The sequence below is a fragment of the Mytilus edulis genome, chromosome 7 (genome assembly GCF_963676685.1).
Source record: "Mytilus edulis chromosome 7, xbMytEdul2.2, whole genome shotgun sequence".
Classification (NCBI taxonomy): domain Eukaryota; kingdom Metazoa; phylum Mollusca; class Bivalvia; order Mytilida; family Mytilidae; genus Mytilus; species Mytilus edulis.
The window spans coordinates 51279667-51305534 of NC_092350.1; the positions used below are offsets into that span (position 1 = coordinate 51279667).

The window sequence follows — 25868 nt, forward strand, 5'->3', positions numbered from 1 at the left end:
TAAAAGCATGAGTCACTGCTTTTTTTTCAAGTTACAGGTTGCGCAAAATAGTCAAATTGGAAACTGGTTTTTTTTGTGTGTGTGTATGTGTGTTTGTAATACATGTAGCAAGAAACTAAACGACAGAACTTTAAGATGAAATATGAGTAAAAACTGTTATGATTTTCTTTTTGGTATAAGATGTTTGGTTTATGAGAGTCATGTTCTTGTTTCAAAACAAAACAGATAAATTTCCTACACATTTTTTTTTTTATAAAATTCAGTTTAATAATATCTGAGTTATCTCCCCTTATATGATGGCGGGTGATACCCGTCTATGTCATGTGTCAAGAATATATATATTTGATCTGTCGCTGAATATTAAACTGCTACTCATTATCATCATTATCATCATCATCATCATCATCATCATCATCATCATCATCATCATTGAATACTCCTTAATTTTCTACGAAACAAAACTTCAATCAGGATTTATTTGAAAATGTGCTGCTTCTGCCAAAAATTAAAAACGATAATTGACAATATGTATTTTATTTAATAATTTGTGGTTACAATCGCAAAATGTTTATGATGCGTACAATATTATTGAATAAAACAAGACTAAATTAGCTTAAGCCATACGAATAATATTAATGAAAAATGTTCATAAAATATATATATTTGCGCTTTTACAATATTTGGTTTTTATGACTTTTCTCTTCTTTTATCCGGGCTTGGGACCCGCATGTTTGACCTGGCACAGTTGAAGTCATATGTTTCTTTGTGGCTAAAAGTTTTAAAAAAATCATTTCATAGCACATTGATATGTGCTTAAAAGTTTATATACACTGAGCTGAAGTAAACATTCTAAAGACATAAAAACACGTACAGTCATCAGAGGTCAATTTTCTCTTGATATCTGAAGCCCAAGGAGTAAACAAATTTAGCTGTTGTTATCTGTTCTGAATGGTTTTTCGGCCAAATTTTCAAATAAATAATCAAGTTTCTCTTTCTCAATTCTTGACAGGGGCGCCTGTTCATCAATATAAGGAATCTAATTCTTAATGTAATTCACACACTGTTGTTAAATGATACTCTTCAAAACGATAAAACAAATAGCAAGATGAGTCATGTAGAAGCATGAAAGGATTCTGGACCATTTGTCGTACTGATGAGTAATATAAGTTAAATTTATGTAATGATTACTTCTTATTAAAATAACAGGTAGACGACTATAGGTAAAAAGCGCAAATGTCCGGTCAATTTAACACAGGTGAATCAAAATTAAAAGCGCAAATGTACGTAGTATTTGAAGCGCAAATGTCCTATCGTTTTTCAGGTAAAAAAGCGCAAACGTCTTGTGCCCATACATTTACCTATAGATAAAAAAAAAAGTATTGTTATTATGATATGATAATGGGTAAAACAACATTCTCTAATTTTTGCGCTATTTTCACATTTCTTGATCGGTGTCAGAAAAGTATTTCTCCTCACTAGTGAAAAATCTGTTCTCGAGAAATGATTGGTCGAAATTTAACTGTGACGTTAAATTTTCTTGGCTTCTTCTGAATTTTCCTATTACGACGTCATGAAAAAAGGCGACCATGACTGATGACGTCACATAAAAAGTACACAACTTTCTTCAAATCTTTGAAAAGGAAGGTTATAAATCATTAGAGAAACATATTCCACCACTACAACTCGTGTATTGCGATATTTCCCCACTCTCAACAGTTAAATTTTTATTATTTAAAAAGCTCGGCAAGGCTCTCACTTTAAATATTAAAATTTAACTGTCTCGAGTGGGAAAATATCATAACACATATTGTTGCAGTTGTAGAGTCTATATTTCTTATCACGAGATGCGCGTTTCGACAATTTGTGTCTTTTCAATGATGCAACAAGCAAAAATATTCTAAAATTCATATAGAGATACGGATACGGGAGACACATAGAATAAAATTGGGAAAAAAGAAAGTCTTGCAAATGTATTACATTCTTTCTCAAAATTTGAACTTTTGATTAAGGATCCAGACCGTTGTTTTCTGCTATTTCACAAAGTAAGATGGCAGCAGACAGCCAATCACCCTTAATTGTACAACCAAAAACGAGTTAGGTTTAAACCTTGAAAGAACTAACTCAAGCAAGTTAAGATGAATTTAACAAATGCTCATTACTTATTCAAAATTTGGATATAAAATAGAAAATGTGTAGCTAATATATAGCATGATTTCTTCTACAGATCGAATGGGGCACACGGATCTTGATCATCAATCTGCGTTTTAATTAAATTCAACAGTTTTTTCAGATCTTCAAACTTGTCAACAGCGAATAAGTGATTAGGCGTTGGTTTACTGACATACGACATGACTTCTTCCTTGCCACGATTCGAAAAACTACCGATCATTAATCCAAATACAGATGCTTTGGCATGTAAAGCTGGCAATACTGTTGAAATATTTCTTCCGCAGTTTGAATTTCCATCAGTTAGAATTAAAACCTCGTGTTTGGTACCTTCACGCATGCCTGGAAATATATATATTATATAACAATGGAACAACATATTGTATAAAATGTGAAACATCAAATTATCAAAGAAACACAGTTTAAGAGAACTAATCTTTACGTTAACACGAATAAAGAGAAATGTTTGATTTACATGTTCACAAAAACCTTTACCTCCTCACACCCCAACTTCGCCACCGAGAATTGAAATTTTCTAAAGTTGCTTATTTAAACTTCCGATATAAATTTCATAAAAATCCGACAAGCACATTTAAGAGTGAGAGACTTGAGTGCTTACGATTCAAGTTCTTATATAATAAACATTTCCAATGGACATTAGTCCTGTAAGAATTATCAATAAGTGCCGATTTTCGAACTCGTCCAAGACTTTGCATATATAGCTTTTGATAGGAATTTTATAACAATCCTTCAAAAAAAAAAAACGCAGGATTGAGAGCCCTTACAGGTCTGGAGCATTATTCCTTTAAAAACAGTTGTTCGGCCAATCATCCAAACCGTCGCTGATTTAATACTTTCAGTGATATTCAGACAATTTCTAGAAAACTGACGAGAACAGTTCACGCCAGATCACTTACAAGACTTGATGCTCGGACAAACGCTCAAAATGTATAGGACTCTCCACTCCCTGTTCCGAATCGCGTAAAAACGGGGAACACCTAATATTATCTGCGATGTACAAATACAAAATTAATGATTGTGTTTATCTGTTCGTTTTCTATTTCTTCATTGTGTTGCCTATCTGTTGTCGTCATTTATGAGTTTATTTTATTACTATTTTTTTTTTTTTTTTGCTTTTTTACTAAATTTTCCCTTAATTAACATATCAAATAATAAAGTTACCTTTAGATGAGGTAAACATTTGTATCGCCTCATAAAAGGCATCTCCGGTACAGGTGCCTCCGCCAACATATGGTACTGCCTGTATTGTTGCCTTGAGTTCTGCTAGATTATGATTGCCGTTGAAATCAAATTCTTCAACCACGTTACTGGAATACTTAATAAGTGCAGCACGGTTATAACCATCCATACTATTAGAATTAAAGGGATCGGGAAGTGGACACAATAGACCTAACAGTTCACCTAACTGCTGTTTTGCGATTTCAAAATGACTGGATAATACGCTACCAGACGAATCAAGGATAATCAATAAATCTCTAAAAAGACCAATCCCAGCATCTCTTTTTGTAATTCTCCTAGAAGGATTTTGTTTCAACTGTCTCTGCAGAAAGCTGGTGATGACTTGTTTAGCTGTTGCTTTAATCGTAGGTTTCTGTGCTGAAATTAACAAATCGTACGTATGAACGTTCGTAGACTATGTCAAATCAATTTATTAGACTTCACGTTAAAATGCCATATTTTAATTGGCTGATACGAGGGTGTTAATTTACTCTATCACATGGCTGAGCGGGTGACAATTTTTTTGAATGTCACCCTCTGTCTAGACCAATCAAAAGTCGATAATTTAAAGGACAATGAATTGAATTTACATCAAGTTATTAAAGACAATGCTTAAGTTGACTGTCAAAATAAAAAGATAAACATCTTCCTTCACTTCTGTTGATTTTTCTAATACCCATAACGTTGTTATGTTCGTGACGTCATAGAAAATACTTTTAAATAAAATTCATCTGTAAAAGACAATAATGATAGGACATTCAGTATAATAAATTAAATAAAACATACAAATGTAGCTGAGAGGGTGATAGAGCACATTGGTACCCCTCGAAAAAGCCTTGTCAACCTTGGCTTCGCCGCGGTTGACTATGTTTTCTCGGGGTAACAATTTGCTCTATCACTCTCTCAGCTATGTGTTAATATAGTATCGTTGTATTTTGTGTACATATTGATGTTAATTGCTTACACGAAAATCACGCAATTTGTTGTTTTACCAACAAAAGGTAAGATAAGATTCGCATTGCATGTTTCTTGTACGACTCGGTATTCCATTCGGATATGAATGTATGCAAACTGCAAATAGTTATACATTTGCTGTTTTGTGTTATTATATTTCACGTCAAAATGCCAGATTTTGATTGCCTAATACTAGGTACATAATTTTTGTTTCATGTCACCCGCTCGAGCAGACCAATTCATTGTCCTTTAGATTATCGATTTTTGATTGGTCTGCTCGAGCGGGTGACATAAAAAAAAACGTGACGTAGTTAAGTTCTTTAAGCTATGCTTGTTAAAATATTGACAACACCTAAATAGGTATGTCAACTAAATGCAGGTTCAAAAGGCATCATTTTGCCTGAGTAACCAAAAAGTATGAGAATAATGTGGTGAAAATTATATTAAAATTAGTGTTAAAAAAAAATATGTATTTAATTTCGGTCTTAATATATATACGGTATAGACAAGAACAAAATAATCATGTTGGGTTTTTTTGCCCCTGAAATAGCATAAATTTCCCCCTTAATTTCTTGAAATTAAATTCAGCCTTTCATAATAACATTTTTTTTTCCTGTAATGTATAGAAATATATAGTAAAACGAATATGTTATAGTTTTTACAATACAGTATTGCACATGATATAATGTATTATACAAATGTACATGTATTGATTGATTAATTATCCTAATGATCTTATAATTACAAATGCATGTAACTTACATGTACGCTCCGTAATTTCCGTATCATTGGGACAGGGCTTGCCACCATTGTCGGGATACCGAAGAATTACCCTTTCTTTAGACCGTGCTCCAAATCCGAAGACCTCGCTCCACTCGCTCCATTGCGACATTAGACAGTCAACTTTATCTTTTGTAAAGAGAAAACTCTGACTAGAACCACAAGTAAACGCCAAAATGATAAAAATAAGCCCAACACGATCCATCATGACTTCGCTGTATAATACTTTGCCAATGTGTTCCACTTATATCTAAACTCGTACATGTATCCCCCCAAAATGGTTAATATATACAATGTATGAGACAAATGATACTTTTATATGTATCCAACTTCCGCGAACCTTGAATTAACAACACAAATAACAACTTTTGAGGCTTGGTGTGATAATGCAAACGAAGTAACACATATTGCTTTTGTGCGCCGTATTTTCTACATAGGAAAACATAAGGGGTTGAGTTATTTGTTTCTGTTTTATTTTCCAATACGCTTATAAATGCAGGCATGTTAACAGGCGTCTAAATATCATATGAACAACAAAAAACATTCTAATGGGCCTGTAAATTGTTATCAATTTTTTCTTGTTTGACTGATTATTTGCTTTACGTCCAATGGCAAATATTTCAAGCATGCTCAGGATGAGAACACCTATTACATGTTAGGTAGGCCCTGTAATAGAGGTCGGCTAGGATGAAGGGCGGGAAAATAAAGAATTCAACTGGAATATGAAGATATATTTGATAGGTTATTAACATATATTAAATAACAGAATTTCGAAAACTATCCATGGTACCTTGTAAAATTCAGTTATTTTCTTATTTCTTTATTTTTTAATATTAAAACCTTGGACAGTGTCCGGCAGTAAAACCCTTGATTAACTGATGCGTTCGTTTGGTTGTAAGAGATGTATAAATACACACCATCATTCGATCGTTAAAACCGGTGCCTGGTTAGGAGATAGTGACACGCTCTATGCACATTACTTAATCCTTGCTGGTATTTGAGTTTAAGAAGATTACATACTCGGTAGGTATAAGTATTCTTCCATGTTTTTTTGTAACTTTCTTATTCTGAAAATTGTTTGGTCTTCAGATTGATAGACTGTAATTGATTGCAGTTCAAAATGGCTATATCGCGATAAGTTAAGGTATCATTGAGCAATTTGAATGACCTTAAAGGTGCATTAATAATGATATCCCTTTTTAAATTGAATTATAAATATATTTTTTATTGAAAGAGGTCGTTTAAGTAAACAGAAAACTTATTTAACCGCTCCATTTGTAAATTTGTTCAATTTTTTGTCAATTTAGTTCAGTTGCTATTATACATTTGGTAAAATAATCTTTTTTTTTACTTAACTTCAATTAGCATCTTGCGGTTCTTACATGTACCATACGCCTGTATTTTCAATATTAAACGATTGATTGATTGTTGGTGGCTTAATGTCCAGTGACAAATATGTCATGCAGGTTTAGGACGAGAACAAATTAACAATAAATACAATACACATGTAAGTAGGTCCGGTAATAGAGGTCAACTGGGTTATAGGTCGGGAAAATTTGGACTGTCACGAATATATGAGGATATATATTCGATAGGGACAGAAATTTAGCCTTGCAACAGGTCACCTACGGATCACTGAAAGAGTTTTTGCAAGAGTTCATAAACTACAGAGAGCGTGACACTCTTACTACACCAGACATCGGATATAACGTCCCCATTCTGACCGGACGTGACTGCGTACTTGATACATACTGCACAGCCAAACTGACGCCCCACTTCGGCCTTCAATATTTAATGTTTTACAAGCTTAGAATTTAAGAAAATTCTAGGGTTTTTACTTTTTTAGTAAAACAAAATCTAGAAAAGACTTCTTTAACAGGTATTTTAAAACAATAAATGAGCTGAATTGTAAATAATATAAAAGAAAAGTCTGTCCTTCATTGAGTGGTGTTTAACGACACGTGCATCACTACTTGCTATTTCATGGGGTCAGTTTTTATTGTGGAGAAAGTCGGAGAGCCGTTAGAGAACCAGCGACCTTCGGCAGAAAAACTGACAATTCTTGTCAAATAAGATTGGAGTCAAGCGCATCTGCCACATGCGGGGTTCGACTAATTCAAATGAATAAAAGGAGACGTAGGGTTTTTATCAATTGAATGACCAAGATACTTTTTGAGGGAAATATAAAACTTTAAAAAGACAGTTGTATATACCATATTTTAAGCCCTAAATCTACCAACGTTTTGAATGTATTAGAATAATCAAACAAATATTCACTCAATAACACCAAGCTTCGTATATATAACACAACGCATTCATTTATGCAATTATACAACAGCAAGTATAACGAATATACATTGAACAAACGAAAACAAGTATAAAGGATATACATGTAATATCAGGCTGGTTTGTTTTCGTTTGAATTGTTTGACATGTTGTGAAATCGTGACTCGGTCTCTGTGGCCGAATGGTCTAAGTAGTTCATCTACAGTTTTCACTACCATGTGAGTACTGATTTTGTGTTCGAACCCTGCTCGAAGCAGGTACGATTGACTCCAATCTTAATTATTAAATATGATTGTATATTTTCCTGTCGAAGGTTGGTGGTTCTTTCCGGGGCAATCTGATAAAAATTCAGATTTATCGGAACTCTCTTATTCGTCGAAGCGTATAATAAAATTAGAGATCTGTAGTTTAACTAGAGTATATCCAGGCACTTCGGCTTCCACCACAATAAACACTGGCCGCCATGATATAACCAAGCGTTCTTGAAGTGGGGTTAAACATCAACAATCAATCATGACTCATTGTAGAAGGCCGTACGGTGATTTTTAGTTGATTAAATTATCCATTTTGACTATGTTGGATTGTTGTCTCATCTAGCATTCATACCACATCTCCTTATTTCATATATATGTTAAAAGAATTTCTAAAGTTTGATAAAACTTGACAATACAGAACGAGGAAAGTGCCATTCATTTAAATAGAGCTATGGTGAGGCAAACTATGCGGCCGTATATGTTGAACAAGACTTAAAAATAACGATTACACTATATGAAACGGTGGTGTTATGTCTTTTTGGATATTCTGGGTTTTTTCAATATCGTTGTAGCTAGTATGGACGCTATTTCTTAGATATTTATCTATGTTGAACGATATGCAACATATCAAAATGAAGTCGATTAGGAAGTACACCACTAATTCATGGTTCCATTGCTTTCTATGTTAAATTCCTCCATTTCAAGCAGGCACACCTCTTTCATTTTAAGTTCAAATAAACTGGCAATCAGTGCATGTCAAAGTAACACTTTGTGGTGTCTTGTACTGAAAAAATCAACATACCTGTAATGGCATATAAGAAAGAACTGGTTCCCGGAACTTCGAATGTACCAAAACAGGTACTTCAGATCTGACAAACCGACAAAATGTACACTCTTTTTAAAATTTGGTGCAGTTTTAAATATTCAGAGATATACGTCCAAAGTGTTCTACAATGATCACCAGTCCTTCAGCTTTCATTTGATGCCAAAAAATACCTAAATATCCTACATATTTTGAAAGTTACACTCATGCGTAGGAACTATTTTGTGTAAAATATGTACTACTTTCTGGTATGTGCTTTCTGGCCGGGACCTAATTAGTGGTGTTACACCATTATAGTAATAACCTTTTCGACGCCATTTTGGATTCTCTAAATAGCATGAATATTTGGGGTTATCTAGATCAATTTAGCAACTAGGCTAGCTATACGTCCAATAGCCAAAATCTATGTAGCGCTACGAAGCAGCTACGATACTGAACGCAATCCTGGATATAACGGACAACAAGGGTATAACCCTATTATGTTGTACAGTATATAGACTCTTCTCGTGATAAAAATCTGTAAGTCACCGAATATATTTATATCATGTCGCTTTTTAGTGACTGACATATAACAATTACATGTTACTGCTTCAGAGTTCATCTTAGATCACCTTATTAAAAGTTTGTTGGTATTTTGTTTTTCACAACCCACATGGACTTGTTTAACACGACACTTACTTTGACCTTGTAATCATTTTGTTTCCTCATAAAGGAAATGCGTTTTTCTGTACATGTACATGTATGATGTAGCATGTCTATAACCTATAACATTTATTTTTATATTAAGTCGTAATTATACCCACTCCCCTCGTTGACCAAGATTTGATGTATATAGAAGTTAGCACATATTAATGATTACTAGTTGTGTAAGACCAGCATTCTTTGCCATTTCTTGAATTGGATTTGACTTAAATAAGTAAAGTTTTGGATTTTGATATGCATATATCAATAAATCTGTTCTTTTTACCTAATCAATAATTATGGGTCTTTTAACTTCAGAATTTACGTAGCCCTATTCATCTTCCGTTTGGTTCGGGCCACGTTTTGTGGATTGAGTTTTTTAACTCCTCAATGACGATTTATACATAGGAAGATTATGATGAGTGTATCTAGATTCATTTCTGGAGGGAATATTGTAATCAGTAGTGATTACTAAGGATATTGCTCCTTGGAACATATACATTTTAGTAATCCTTTTCTTATTTATCGCATGTATTTCTGTAGTAATTTATGGAAAGCCTCATCTGTCATATATTAAAGATTAAACACAACGTTATGCTGAAGCTTTCAATGTAAAGGTAAGACAGCGGTGATGGTGAATTACATCATCAAAATGCAAACTTTAGATAATAAAATGCTAAGTTGAATCTGCGTTGTGTTGACTTGCAACTGCAAGTGTTGATGTTGTGAAAGCATCGTGGTAAGCCACGGAGTTATGATGATATGCTTATAACACGTAACGTTTGGTTGAAACTACATATTGTTAAGTTGACATTACACGATGTTAACTTGCTACTGGATAATGCTTAGACGTCCTCTTCGATTGCTAGGATAAAAAATAAAACGAAGAGTTGAACTTCATGATGTTGACTTATTATAAATAAATGTTAAGTTACATGTAGATAAACGTTATACCATTTTATTAACCAACTAAGTGCATTTTGCCAAAAGTGACTGTTTATTATAAATTACATATTTTCTGTAATGGCCCTGTTTTTCTGTAATGGCCCTGTTTTTCTGTAGTGGCCCTGTTTTTTTTCTGTAATGGCCCTGTTTTTCTGTAAAGGCCCTGTATTAATGCCGAGTTTGTCTGTATTAAGCCCTGTTAGGGTTTTTAATAAAGTTAATAAAACTAAGTTGTAAAGAGCATAATATTTAATACCTTTTTGTATTTTATTTAAGTTAGTAACCAGCAACCAACATTAAAGAACCATATATTAAAGGGATCACTGTTCATCATTTTTTTTAACACATACATGTATCTCTTTCAACTTAATATCTTGGATATTTGGTATATTTAAAGCTTTATAATGGTGAAGTACAAATTATTTTGTTCAAACTAAACTGTCTTTAAAAGAGTAAGACAGTACATCAAGTTACAACAACACAAAAAGTCATACACTTTTGTTCAGTTGGTAAATAAATGTATTAAGAAATGGGTGTTTTTATAATGGCCCTGTTATATGTCCTCGGTCAGTAATAATGGCCTCGGATGTCTTTAATAGCCCTCGGCGTTGCCTCGGGCCATTACAGACTTCCTCGACCATTATTACAGACCTTGGACATACATGTATAACAGGGCCATTATAAAAACATCCATTCATTAATACTATAATAATGTCACGATATGTTGATCATACTGTATGTGAACTTGAAACTACATGATGTTAAGCTAAACTAGCACAATGTTATATCATTATAATGTCACAATTGGTTTATCATACTGCATGTAGACTTTAAACTACACGATGTAAAGCTAAACTAGCAGAACGTTTTATCACTATAATGTTACGATAAGCCTACCATACAATATGCTATTGTAAATGTAAATATTCAAAATAATGTTTGATAAGCCTATCGTGACATAAAAAGGATATAACATCGTGATATCTAAGCTTATTAACATCGTCTGCTTTCACATCATCAACACTTATATCTTGCAGTTGCAAGTCAACACAACGCAGATTCAACTTAGCATTTTTATTATCTAAAGTTTGCATTTTGATGATTTGATTCATCATCACGCTGCATTAACTTTACATTGAAAGCTTCAGCATAACGTTGTGTAAATCTCCAATATATGACAGCTGAGGCTTTCCATAGTAATTGCATTTAATTGTCACCCCGGGTTCCTACTTGTATTTCCTTTTGTCTTGAACAAAGTTTTTAATGGTCGATAACATTTTATGACCGACGATTTTAAATATCTCCGGACGCTAAGCTTTGTTCGTTTATACTGATTTGTCTTTCCATATTGACAGTGAAGTTTAACAGCCTTCAATACTCGTCAGAAGTTTTAAAAATGAAATACTAAAGATATTTCTTTGAATTTTTGTGTTACTATTTTGTTACAACAACATGTAGTCTACTTCTTAACAATGAAACTGTTTGAGTGTAGCAATTATGTTATCTGCTAAGAAGATCATAAAAGAAAGAAAGGTCAATACTGATTAAACACTATATTACTCGTATATATATATATATATAAGAAAAAACATAAAATGTGCCATATTTGGAGAAAATGTGAACATTTTTTGTTACTTATTATTAATTTGGCCAACTTCAACTCTGCAGGAAGAAATTAGTTTTGTTTTGCATAAATAAGCACTGGAGACAAGATCCAATATGCTATCTTAGGTCTCTTATTTCATTTCCTACTACGGAATATGTGCTTGATCTATTATCTTTTCAATGTCCTTAAACATCACAAATAGTCAAAATCGATTACTTTTTCAACTGTGCCTTATATGACAAAGTTATGATCACCCAAAAAATTTCATGAATAAGTATGTTGCTCATTTTTTTTTATAATTATATTATCTGATTATTATAAGCCTTCTGACAAAGGCACATGACGAGGTTCTTCACTTGAATCTGACATGTTAACTATTGTTTTTGAGGTATTAACCTTTCCGGTGTACTTTGATATCCATCTGTGAAGGGGCGTATGACATTTTCGCCGATTTAAAAAAAAAAAAAAGTGATCTTTCATTTGCACTGATTTGATTCTTTCATTAGCGCTGATTCCATATTTGCTCCTATTTCCATTTGGCAAAAAATTGGTAAATGGGTATCGTTATTTTCCGGTCTACCATGCATTCCCCCAGATGAATTCGAGGACTCTTTCACGTTGACATTATGTCTGACGCTCATTCTGATAAAAAATGTCATGCATTCTTAGAATACGTACTAAGTACTCATACCAACTCAACTTCACGTTATCCACCTCATTTCTGGGCAGCTGCACCCGTTGAAAACTGTAAGAGGACGAATAACGGTCCAGAATCGTTTCATTCACATTACAGTGCACAGTTCTATTCGCACCTCTCTAACATAATTATATGTCTTTATGGATGTCATCAAGAAAATCCTGGCTGTTAATTATGGCAAAACGAGAACTCTTGAAAGCCCGCCTCTGTACGAAAGCCAGAAAAAGAAAAGATGAACTTCGTTGTTGGCAAGTACAAGTATAGAAGAGATGAATTAAAAAGGATGGAATACATCAGATGTATAGCATAAACATGTAGTTGCGTACTCGGCAGGAACAGATTTAAATTCATTGTGTTCCGTTTTTTATGGATTTTAATGTTAATATACTTTTGAATGCTGTAAATAGATTTTTACTCTGTGGTTTTAGTGGATGTACATAGAGTTATTCTATCTTTGAAATGACTTATCCTGCTCCAAATCCTTCTTCACCTCTCCGGGGTGAGCAGAGGACAACAGTAATATACATGTTATATTTCAAAATTTATAACACATGTATAGCTGGCTAGCGGAAGAGGTTTATAATGATAAATAAAAATTAACATTCACCTGTTATTTACCTGTACACAATCGGCGCAAATGAAAGACAAAATAGGCACAAGTGAAAGAAAACATCGGCGCAAATGACATGCAGATAGGCGCAATTGCAAAACGCTGCTTACAAGAGGTTTATCAATTAAAAACAAATAAAAGAGTACGTGAAGCCGACCATCCATCTTGATTTGTTCTTTTTTTTTCGTTGTTGGTAGGAGTGGGATGTGAGGGGGATACTATGATTTTTAATAAGTTGCTTTATTCTTGTTTTCTTTCAGAATGGAAGTGAAAACGAAATTGTTGGTTTAATCTAAAATTTAAAAAACTTGAGGAACAAAAACATAAAATTCTTATGAAAAAAAATTGTTTTCAGAAGATTATGTCGTCCCCCAAACCCCCACACACGCACAACTGAATTATGGTAGATGCCACAAGCTGGACAAATATAACAGACAGAAAAGCCTACAGTTAATAAACATTCCAATAATTCTTTTCTCGGATACAATTTTTGAAGTGAAAAAATACAGATTAAAACATTCTAGTAAATCTGTTTACTGCTAAAAAGTCGTATGTAAATTTATACTGGTTACAAACCAATTCGAATCATGAGTAAACGTGTATTATAACTGCTCTTGAACACTGGGGCAAGTATCTTGGTTGATTACCCAATAAAGTTCTATATGTGCTTCAACACTCACAAGGAAACATACAGCTAGAGTAAACCAATCAAAGACACGTAATGGACTGCAGTAACGACGTCTGCCATGGTAGGACGGCTTTTTACAAGTATGTTTGTCCTCCTCAGGGATTGGACATTTACTTGCGTCATTGTTCATTTCATTTTTTCTTATTTCAAAACAGTCCTTGCAATCTTCGTTAGTAATTTTGTCCCGAGGTAATGAATGTGGCTGGACTCTAGCATTCCTTGTCATCATTGATGTATTGCCGAAATAACTCATAAAAACCGAATTGAATATTGCTACAAGGCTGCTGCTTATTAGCTGTAAGAAGTATTTTCCTTAAAAAGAATAATTAAATACATACTTTCAATGACAACTAACCGTTGTGAATTAATGTTCCTTACATGTATAACTATATGATAAGAAACATTTATTCTGATTCGGCATTTGTAAAATATACAACACAAGCTCTTAGGAGCTTTTGACCGAGTCAATAACAAACCTAATTTTGATTCAATAATATAGTGTTATTAACTGGCTGTTTCTGTATTGGCACTGGTATAGATTCTCGGTCAGCTGTATTGGCCCTCGACCCGTTATTAACTGGCTGTTTCTGTATTGGCATTGGTATAGATTCAAGGTTTGCTGTATTGGCCTCGAGACCCGTAGGGTCGAGGGCCAATACAGCTGACCGAGAATCTATACCAGTGCCAATACAGAAACAGCCAGTTCATAACACTTTTATTAAATGATTATAAGAGAATTAAAAACCGGAAGTGAACGTTCCGTATTAGCCCATGGGCCAATACAGCTTTTTCCCCGCTTTTTTCTGTATTGGCCCTGTTTTTTTCCGTTTCAAAACTTTAAGACGTTACAAAACATTGCACATCATTTAACCTGTTTATTTTATGACTTTAATGTAAACAAGAATGTGTCCTCAGTACACGAATGCCCCACTCGCACTATCATTTTCCATGTTCAGTGGACCGTGAAATTGGGGTAAAAACTCTAATTTGGCATTAAAATTAGAAAGATCATATCATAGGGGACATGTGTACTAAGTTTGAAGTCGATTGGACTTAAACTTCATCAAAAACTACCTTGACCGAAAACTTTAACCTGAAGCGGGACAGACGGACGGACGAACGGACAGACGGACGGACGAACGAACGGACAAACGGACGGACGGACGCACAGACCAGAAAACATAATGCCCCTCTACTATCGTAGGTGGGGCATAAAAATATTATACAAATGTTTTTATGCATAACGATACTTCCAAAGTTAAGTAATGGCGTAAGAAAATTGAAAACCCGAAGTGAACGTCCTGTATTAGCCCTAGGGCTAATACGGCTTTTTTCTCGCTTTTTTCTGTATTGGCCCGGTTTTTTTCCGTATTGGCCCTGTTCGAAGAGCAATATTAAATCTTGATTTATATCGACAGTGGAACGTTTTTAGTATTGCACATGCTGATTTATCCGTATTAGGGCTTATTTACTCATATCATTTAATAATATCATATACAGTTTCGTTGTTTTTGATTTGTCGGACATCCCCCTTTTTTGCACAGCTTCGTAGGTTTGTATTCGACACGAGTTTGAATATCCCTTTGGTATATTCCACCTCTCTTTTAAAATATAAAGGCATTAAGTGTTTATTTGACTGCATATAAATTAAGACTCAAAAAAGTTGAGTTGGATATGGCATTAAAGTAAACTTGACTTTTACAGACCGGCAGAATAATTCATGATGAGAGGGCGTCCGTCTTCTGCGCGGGATTATTAAATACACAGGGAGTGTAAAATTCAATAACCTGTGTTCAGAGCGTGTAACAATATCTACGCATGCAGCTTTCGCAATAGCTACACTGTACGTGAATACATTTTCCTTAATCAAACATTTTTTTCTTTTTCAAGTGCGCCCGGGATGTATTGTCCTGCATCATACACTGCATGCTATGTAAAAAATAAATTTGCTATAAAAGTGCCCAGAAGGAAGACACACATTACTAAATGCTCAGTACAATGCAACAAAGTTTATTTGTCACATTAAAGAAGTTTAAATTTGTTTAGTATATTCAAATGATTTCGAATGTACACTGTCCTTTTATGCCTTATAAACGGCGAAAATATGCTCCAATAATTTGTAAGTAGTTGAAGTCAAGCTTGGTCTTGTAAATACCAAATATAAGATACACAGTCTCATATTTGCTTCTTGTTACCGAATTGGTACTAACCATGAACAACACAACAGATGCAATATGTGTAACAGGATCAGCTTACCCTTCCAAACAACATGAAATCACCCCCAAATTTGAGTGGGTACATTTTGTATATGTTGCTCGGTTTTTGGTTTTCTATTTAGTGTTTTGTAGACTGTTGATTGTCTTTATACGCCGTTTTTCGTTTTTTTTTACCATTGGTGTTGTCCAATTAACATCAACTTATGAATTTGAATTGTCCCTTTGGAATCTTTGATCTCTTTATGTGTCCTTTGTGGATGACGAATGTGTGATTTTCGACTGGCTTAATATGAAATTGAAACTGATCCTTTATTGGGGAAAAACGACTGAAAGATGAAGGAATGGTTGTTCAATTCTACAGTTATCATGCACAGATACCCTTAACTTTGTTTAAGTATCAATTTTGGGTTGTAGAGCTCTTTAAGTTGAATTTTGATACTATGATATTGCCAACATTTGGTTTTGACCTCTACTAACAATAAACGATGACTTTTGTTTAAAAAAAAAGCTACGGTGACTTAAGTCGAGTACTCTGACTTATACTTAGAACTTTAAAGATAAAGATAAGTACACAGAAAAAAAATTGACATTTTCCTAAAAAAAAACTTACCTATTGTTGATATATTCTGTGAATTGACAGGTAACAAACTACTAACTTGTAGCATTAATACCATAAAAGTTAAATATATCGTCATCCCAAAACTCACACGTTCTCCACCATTTATCGGTATAAAAAATGTAAACATTGAAAGTAAAGACAAGGAAGACGCAGGAAAAACAATATTATATAAATAATATTCTGGAAGCCGCTTAAGAACTAATTTCATTATCAACGTTCGGTGAGCTTGTATCACATAAACTCTTTCCATCGACCAGAGTGCGTGCGCATCTTTTACTACATCGAAATGTATAAATGACCTTTCACCATCCCATTTCAAGACTTGGTGATTGTTGAATAGCGACACGGCCATTATGACCTCACACTCATGACAGTCTACAGGAAACTTTTCAGGATCCACGTCACACCTGGTCTTGAGTTCTCCTGTCAATATAAACCCTACTGTTCCGTTTGCTAAAACTTTGAAAGTTTCTTCTGTCATTCCATCTTTCAATACAGCCGAATCTACTTTCCTTAAATTGATAACAAGTTGCGATGGATTAATTTTTTTGAGCGTACGGCAATTCAAATTGTCTGTCCTATACATCACGATCGACCGTCTTTGCAGATTTTATTATTGATATTTCTTTCATTGATTTATTTGCCACTGTACGTACTGAAATTTTGCATCCGCTTGTTACTGTTTTTTTTCCTGCACGTTTTCCACAGATATTGCCTTTCAAGGCAAAACTTCACAACCTTTTTGATATCTGGTATCTTACAATCATGAAAATCAACAACCATTTATCTTTACATGCAATTTGTTCGTATGTTGTGCACAAATACGTTTTATCCCGCCCTATTCTGTATTTGCCTGTCCCAAGACACGAACCCGTAATTCAGGGGTTGTCGTTGGTTAATGTCTATATAATATTTGTATTTCGCAAATACTTTTGCAGTGTATAACATGTATAAGGCCATTAGTTTTTAAGTTTAAATTGTTTCACGTTTTTCATGTCGGAATCTTTTTATAGCTTACTATACTGTATTTATGTTTCTCGTTATTGAATGACATACGGTGGTCTGTTATTCACCTTCTATTCATTTCATTTGAACTCTGGCAGGTAGTTGTCTCATTGGCAATACTACCATATCTGGTTAATATTTTCATATTTACATAAAATTAAAAAAAATGATAAATGATACATGTAGCAAATACTTATTACTTACTTGTTCAAAATTCTGAAATCAGGGGTCCAAACCTCGTCCCCTTTTACTGTAAGATAGTCCAATCCTCCATAATCACGAGGGTTCCATACTAAATATTCATCAATCCAGGTCTGTAAAATAAAGTAAATTAAAATGTTTAAAATGGTTTTTTTTTAAATGGTTAAGAAAGTGTAATAGATATTAGAACTCAATATACAAAAAAGAAGATGTGGTATGATTGCCAATGAGACAACTATCCACAATAGACCAAAATGACACAGACATTAACAACTATAGGTCACCATACGGCCTTCAACAATGAGCAAAGCCCATACCGCATAGTCAGCTTTAAAAGGCCCCGATAAGACAATGTAAAAGTCATTTCTGTGGATTTATTGTTTGTGTTCTATATTTGTTTCATATACCAGACTGAGTTATGATTCACATGTTTTATATAAATTACGCACACTCAGGCATTTTGTTGTGTATAGTTTCATTATGTTCCAACTTGTTATATTCTTGTCATTCTAAACGTTCTGTCTGACTATTTTGAACCAATAAAACCTTTCATGCTCTTCTGTGATCCAAAAAACAATGGTTTTATTTAGGTAGCGGTTGGTCTTAGAATAATCTGTAATACGGAGCTTCGTGCCAAGGGAAATCAGAAGTTCACTTTACGGCAAACAATATGAAATGGGAACAAGAACTTACAGATCTGTAAGTGCAGCTAACTGTCAAAAATTGAAGGTTTTGAATCGTTTGGAAAAATAACAGGGAAAACATACAATGTACCCATTTACATTTTCAAATCTTTTAATGTATCAGTCAAGTCAGGAAATAACATCAAATAATTACATTAGATGTATGTTTCATTACAATACGTTATTCTGATTGGCTAACTGCACATCATGTGTTATTCCTTAAGCAGTTTTATCACTCAATAAAACTTTTCATTCATGATGACACGAGGTCCCACAATAAAGTGCACAGGTAAATAAAATAAAAACTTGATAAAAGTCGTGTTTTCATGATCCTATAGGTAAAAATGTAATTATAAGTATTGAATGCTTTTTTTTTGTAACTTTATAGGGTTGTAAAAGCGTTGACCGTGCGCACATTTTAAGTATGAAGCTCTTCCGCGATTCATACAAAATGTACTTCGGTCAACGCTTTTACACCCCAATAAATTTACAAAAAAGAGCATTCAATTCTTAAATGTAATATCAAACTGTATACTGCACAACAGAATAGACAAACATTGTTACTATATCACACAAATATGCAGCACTTAAAAAAGAAATTTGTCTAGTGGCAATAAATTCAGAACAATAAAAAAACGAAAAAAAAAAATTGAAGCTCATTACACACAAAAAAAAAAACAACAATAAAATAATTGTATAAATGTAAGAGAGTACAATCAGCTGTCCATACAGAAGCAGGACTACAGGCTCCATGAATGAAAGCTTATTAGGGTCATTTTATGCTGAAGAAAAAAATGTAAGTCGTGGCCACGATTTACCGAAGTTATCCGTGACCTCGACATACTTCTCCGTGGCAACGAATTTCTTATTCGTTGGCACGATTTACTAATTCGTGGCCGCGACTTAATTGTCTGTGGCAACAACTTACTTCTCCGTGGCCAAGACTTAGTTATCCGTGGCAACGACTAACTTGTCCGTGGCAACGACTTACTTGTCCGTGGCCACGACTTACTTGCCCGTAGCCACGAATTAATTATTCGTGACCACGATTTACTTATTTGTTGGCACGATTTACTAAGTCGTAGCCACAAATTATTTATTCGTGACAACGATTTACATATTCGTGGCCACGATTTTCTAATTCGTTGCCACTACTTACTTATCCGTGGCCACAATTTACTAATCCGTGGCAACGACCTAGTTAGGGGTTCATATCATCATTTCTATAATTCTATATCTTTTATATTTTACCATTTCACTTTATTATTCTTTATCCTTTGATCTCTATTATATTTGTTCTACACATGCGAAAATTATTTGCGACTGGCCATTAGGCAACCAATAACAATCAACGTATTCTCTATATTTCGTCCTTTCTTTATTATGTCATCTATAGGTTTGGTCCAGCTTCTTATCTATTTTTTGCACATTATTCTCTCTATGTAAACCCTGTATGTCCTGATAATAGGTGACTTATGCATAGCATGATATGTGGTAATTAAAAGAATAAACATATTTATATAATAATTTACTGTTTGTTTGGACATAGAGATAGATGTCATAAGCCCTATCATGTAAAAAATATTAGGTCTTATAAAAATACAGTAGCATTTTAATAATTATTATATATATTTAACAACTCTAGGCAACAACTTTAAATATCGTGGCCACGAATTAGTAAATCGTGGAAACGAATAAGTAATTCATGATCACGGATAAGTAAGTCGTGACCATGAATTGGTAAATCGTGGCAGGACAAGTAAGTCGTGGCCACCACGGATAAGTAAATCGTGGCAACGAATAAGTTATTCGTGACCACGGATAAGTATGTCGTGGCCACGAATTAGTAAATCGTGGCCACGATTAAGTAATTCGGGTCCACGTAAAAGTAACTCGTGGCCACGGACAAGTAAGATATCGCTACAGATAAGTTTGTCGTGGCCAAGGACATGTAAATCGTGGCCATGAATTAGTAAATCGTGGCCACGAATAAGTAATGTGTGGCCACGGACAAATAATTCGTGGCCACGAAGAAATAAGTCGTGGACACGGAGGAGTAAATCGTTGCCACGAATAAGCTATACAAGATCTCAAAAGACTGTGTTTAACAAGACATAAAAAGATTTGGTGTAGTCATAGTTCACAGATAAAAAAAAATCAGTTCAAAAGGAAGAGCTTACCAAATACATTTCAACACTTTGTGACAGCACTCCATCTTTTTCTGACTAAAAGAATAATCATGATGTATTAATTAACAAACATCCTATAGGTGTCAATAGTGGAGCAGACACGACTTACCCTTCCGGAGCACCTTAGTTTAATCCCGGTTTACGTAAGTTTTCATTCTTTGATGTTGTTTTTTTTTGTAGTATTTTGTAAGCTTTGTTTTATTAAACTTTTTACTTATATTGCCTTCTTGGATAATTCTCTCCTGTGTTTTCTTTTGTTTTTAAATCTTTTTAAGAAGCAAGAGGTCAATAAAAAGATTCAAATATTGTATTGAATAAACAGATTTCTGTTGCTACAGAACATTTATGAGACTTCTAGATGTCATTTGTTTTGTAGGTTTTGTGTCTCCTTGAAATCATGTCTCACATCTCTTTATATCAATATAATTTACCAATATCATAAATAAACTGCGTGATAGTTGATAAATAGTAGTACTTTCAGAATCATATATACAAAAAAGAAGATATGGTATGATTGCCAATGAGACAACTCTTACAAGAGACTAAATGACACAAACATTATCTTTCAACGTAAGGCCTTCAACAATGAGTAAGGCCTATACCGAATAGTAAGCCATAATAAAAGGCCTCGAAATGACAAATGTAAAACCATTAAAACGATTTAATTACATACCAGTTCTTCTAGTCCTATAAACTTGCATTTGATATCAATTTCAACATCTGCGGATACATTTAGACGTGGTTTCACTCGTAGACTATATACAGTGGAATTAAATAAAAGCGATCGGAGCTCTAATTCTGGATTAACATTTTGTAACCCTAGATAGAATAATCAAACAAGTATTAAACAAGTAATACAAAATTATTGAGATTTAGTAAGATAATAATTGACAATTAGACAACTATCAACCAGTCTGAGAGTTAAATGATGTAGATACTAGCTAGATATATATGCATGTTGTAGGTATTCAAACGACCTTCAACAATACAAAGAACTAATACAGTATACTCAGCTATGAAAGGCCTCGAAATACAACATGTAAAACAATTAAAACAAGTAAGACTACCTACATTATTTTTGTTCTTTCAACAAGACAGTTTAGGAAAAACAAAAATATGGCTAATATGGACCAACAACTACCAATGAACTACAAGCTCCTGACTTGGAACAGGCAAAAAAAAAAAGAATATGTTGGTTTTTATCATGTTTGAAAGTGCGCAATTCAACACTCCCCTAACATAGGACAGTGGTGTATCAGCACAACATAAAATTAAAACAACTGTGAAAATCAGTGTTATAACACTTAACTCAATAGAACGATAAGAAAAACTAACTAAACACGGTTTCTCTATTATAAACGACACTTGACGCTTTTATTGATTTGTTCCTTGCTGCATTCCTAAGTCGAGTCAGAACAAAATAAAATTATCCCTGCATTACAACGAATTGGGCTACAACATGTAGCTTGAGTCACAGAAGATTGAATTTAGCTCTGTTTTCTAAATCATGGTGAGTCAATCTCTGTTTTTAAATTCCCATTGAACTTATAACATATGACAGTATTTTGTGGCACCTTCAGGTCTAATTTTTAAAGCTACGTTTCGTTAAATAGCCTTCTTGTGTTGTCAATCAACCACAGCCTCAATGAAGAAAGACTTTTATGCATTAAAGTTATAAAAAATATTCATTAAGAGGTATCAAAAGTGTTAGAATCTTACCTTTTGCATAAATAGCAAATAGTAACATGAACAACAAAACAGATGAAATAGAAACGCACTCCATTTTTTCAAGCAACGCAAAAATAAACCCCCCCAAAAAAATAGAAAGTTTTTAATAATTAGTTTTATTTTATTACTATAACAAGCTAATGACTAAATAAAGAGAAAAATTCTACAATTATATTTGTTCAAATACGTTTATGTAAATTCGTTTTGACATTACTCCTAATTATGATTTAGTATTAATCAATTTATATCATTTATTGTATAAATACAGTTTAACAATCAATATGATTTCAAAAGTCGAGGATCGGGATGCGGTTTGCCATCAAGCGCCACTGCGCTTCCTCTTCGTCAATTTTGGTTTTATGAGGACCTAGAATTATTTTTCTTATTGTTATTATTGTAATTATATTTCCAGGCACTTTTACCTATTTATTCTATGGAATTATGTATCCTGAAATAAAAACATTACTTGAATCTTTAAAAGAGGGTTACCCATATTGACCCTTATGACACTAATGACTTGTCGATATGTGTGGTAAACTTATTGCATTTTTTCGAGATGTTTATTTGATTAAAGTTCTCTTATTTCTGTAAAAGGTTCACTATTGACTAAACGATCAAAGGATGGGCATCTTAATAATCGTGAAGATTTTTTTGACCGTTCGACATTGAACAATGAAAGAATAAACATTAATTTGCACTTTTTCGCGTAACAAAGTTGACAATGTTATGTTACACGGGTAACCGGTCGAAAATAACCTTTTTTTTGTTTAACAATTATGCTAGAACACACCCGTCACATACCGTGTCCGTGACTGAATTAAAGCACCTATGCCTTATTTTTACCATGGATTCTTAGTATTCTTTGTATTTGTTCAGTCATGTGAGAAGGTCTCTGCTTTCAAAATCTTTCTGTTTGAACACGTCCTGATTTTCGCATGATAATAAGCTCACTACACAGGCTACTTTTTCCCATAATAAGCCAAAATTATTTGTAGTATTAATTGATAGTAAACAGGGCTAGAACTTGACCTAATGAATATTTTAACCCAATTCTGATTTGCTCTAATTGCTGTAAAATTAGTGTTAGAGATACATTGTATAAGCCAAAAACAGCATTTTACCGCCTATGTTCAATTTTAAGCTATGGCGTCCACGGTTTTTATTTTACGAAATAGAAAATAAAACAAAAACTTCATTCTAAATATCCTAAGGATCATTCAGCTTATGCTTTGTTGGAATTGATTCAGTATTTTCAAATGAGCAGATGTTTGAAATAGTTTACATCGAACGGACGGACAGACGACGACGTGAAGGCAAAAGCTAACCTTCCAAGAAAAGGTGAGCTAACAAGGACGAAAAGTCAAATACAGTACACACAGCATAAATTCAAAAACCAAAAGACTAAGCAACCCAAATCTCACAAAAAACAGGAAATACTCTAAGGTGCTCAGAAAAGGTAATCAGATTTTGCTCCACATCTGGCACCCGCAATGTTGCTCATATAAGGACAAACCAGGGGATAGGTCACAATCGAGGGAAAGAAGACGGCATTGTGATTATGACAATTGGAACATATCCGTCGTCATCTGCTAAACAGATAATTCATATCGGTTAACCAACTCGTTATGGCGTAAATAAAATTTTCAAAGGGTAGCCATCGACTGCAACTTCATTACTTGGAACACTTGGTTCAAAAGCTTCTGAGTAAGTAGCAATCCTCTATCAAAAACGCCAGCTCTTGAATATCGTATTTACTTGGAGATATATACTTCATCTGCAGGCTCTGTTGGAATGTTGCCACATAGACATAAAAGGTTTCCCACAGAATGGCAGGCTCTGTTGGAATGTTGCCACATAGATATAAAAGGTTTCCCACAGAATGACAGGCTCTGTTGGAATGTTGCCACATAGATATAAAAGGTTTCCCACAGAATGACAGGCTCTGTTGGAATGTTGCCACATAGACATAAAAGGTTTCCCACAGAATGACAGGCTCTGTTGGAATGTTGCCACATAGATATAAAAGGTTTCCCACAGAATGACAGGCTCTGTTGGAATGTTGCCGCATAGATATAAAAGGTTTCCCACAGAATGACAGGCTCTGTTGGAATGTTGCCACATAGATATAAAAGGTTTCCCACAGAATGACAGGCTCTGTTGGAATGTTGCCACATAGATATTAAAGGTTTCCCACAGAATGACAGGCTCTGTTGGAATGTTGCCACATAGATATAAAAGGTTTCCCACAGAATGGCAGGCTCTGTTGGAATGTTGCCACATAGATATAAAAGGTTTCCCACAGAATGACAGGCTATGTTGGAATGTTGCCACATAGATATAAAAGGTTTCCCACAGAATGACAGGCTCTGTTGGAATGTTGCCACATAGACATAAAAGGTTTCCCACAGAATGACAGGCTCTGTTGGAATGTTGCCACATAGATATAAAAGGTTTCCCACAGAATGACAGGCTCTGTTGGAATGTTGCTACTGGAAATGAAAGGTTTCCCTCAGAATGGCAGGCTCTGTTGGAATGTTGCTACTGGAAATGAATGGTTTCCCACAGAATGGCAGGTTCTGTTGGAATCTTGCTACTGGAAATGAAAGGTTTCCCTCAGAATGGCAGGCTCTGTTTGAATGTTGCTACTGGAAATGAAAGGTTTCCCACAGAATGGCAGGCTCTGTTGAAATATTGCCACATAGATATAAAAGGTTTCCCACAGGGAGGCTTAAATCGTCTGGTTTGTCGAAATTTTTGTTCTTTTAAACGACCCTACTTTAGTAATTATCAATTTTTTTTTCGAATAGACCGTGGTACACCAGCTACATTGTCAACTTCTAGATGTAAGTCAAGACATGAGGCGGACTTACATGCAAGAACTGTATCTATTTCAAGTCAGGAATATGCCAGTTGTTGTCCATTCGTTTAATGTGTTTTATTATTTGATTTTGCTATTTGATTAGGTACTTTCCGTTTAGAATTTTCTTCGGATTTCAGTATTTTCGTGATTTTACTTTTTATTTCAAGTTCGATTGTAGGTTGTTCTCATTTCAATGCATAGTTGGTACAAACTAAACATAGTGTTTGTATTTAATCACTTGCAGACTAGAATGTCTTGAATTACAAACGCTTCAAATGTGAGTATATACATCTGAAAAGTTTTTCGGACTTCTCACGAACTATAATGGCTCAAAAGAAAGTGCAGCAAATTATGAATTTAGTAGTAAAATAAGTCAGAGGACGTAATATTGGTGATTCCATGAAGCACAAGTGCGACACGTTGTGTTGACAAATGGATTTTAATCAATTTGATCAAGGTTTAAAAACAATAGTCCAATTCGTGTTGATCAAGATAAATTAATTCAAATGTATGTTATATGGGTTATCTTGTTAACAATATTAATTATGAATTAAAATTCAAATGATGGTATTGTTTATTGCCGGTGTTAGTGTGCCAAAATATTTAGCATTGTAAAATGTGAATAATTATATTACATT

General features: G+C 34.0%; 1 protein-coding gene across 2 annotated transcripts; it reads right to left on the minus strand.

The window, feature by feature from the left end:
* Nucleotides 1–518: 518 nt before the first annotated feature.
* LOC139481734 (integrin alpha-X-like) lies at nucleotides 519–5582 on the minus strand. Of its 2 annotated transcripts, XR_011654675.1 has the most exons (4): nucleotides 5122–5582; nucleotides 3349–3783; nucleotides 1757–2508; nucleotides 519–1307 (listed from the first exon to the last, which is right to left on the minus strand). XR_011654675.1 is itself a non-coding variant. In XM_071265222.1 (3 exons), the coding sequence occupies exons 1-3, from the start codon at nucleotides 5345–5347 to the stop codon at nucleotides 2219–2221; spliced, it is 951 nt and encodes a 316-aa protein (XP_071121323.1). In that variant the 5' UTR covers nucleotides 5348–5426; the 3' UTR covers nucleotides 519–2218. The 2 variants fall into 2 exon arrangements, 1 of the variants encoding a protein (XP_071121323.1); XM_071265222.1 differs by having other exon boundaries at nucleotides 519–2508; nucleotides 5122–5426.
* Nucleotides 5583–25868: the final 20286 nt, after the last annotated feature.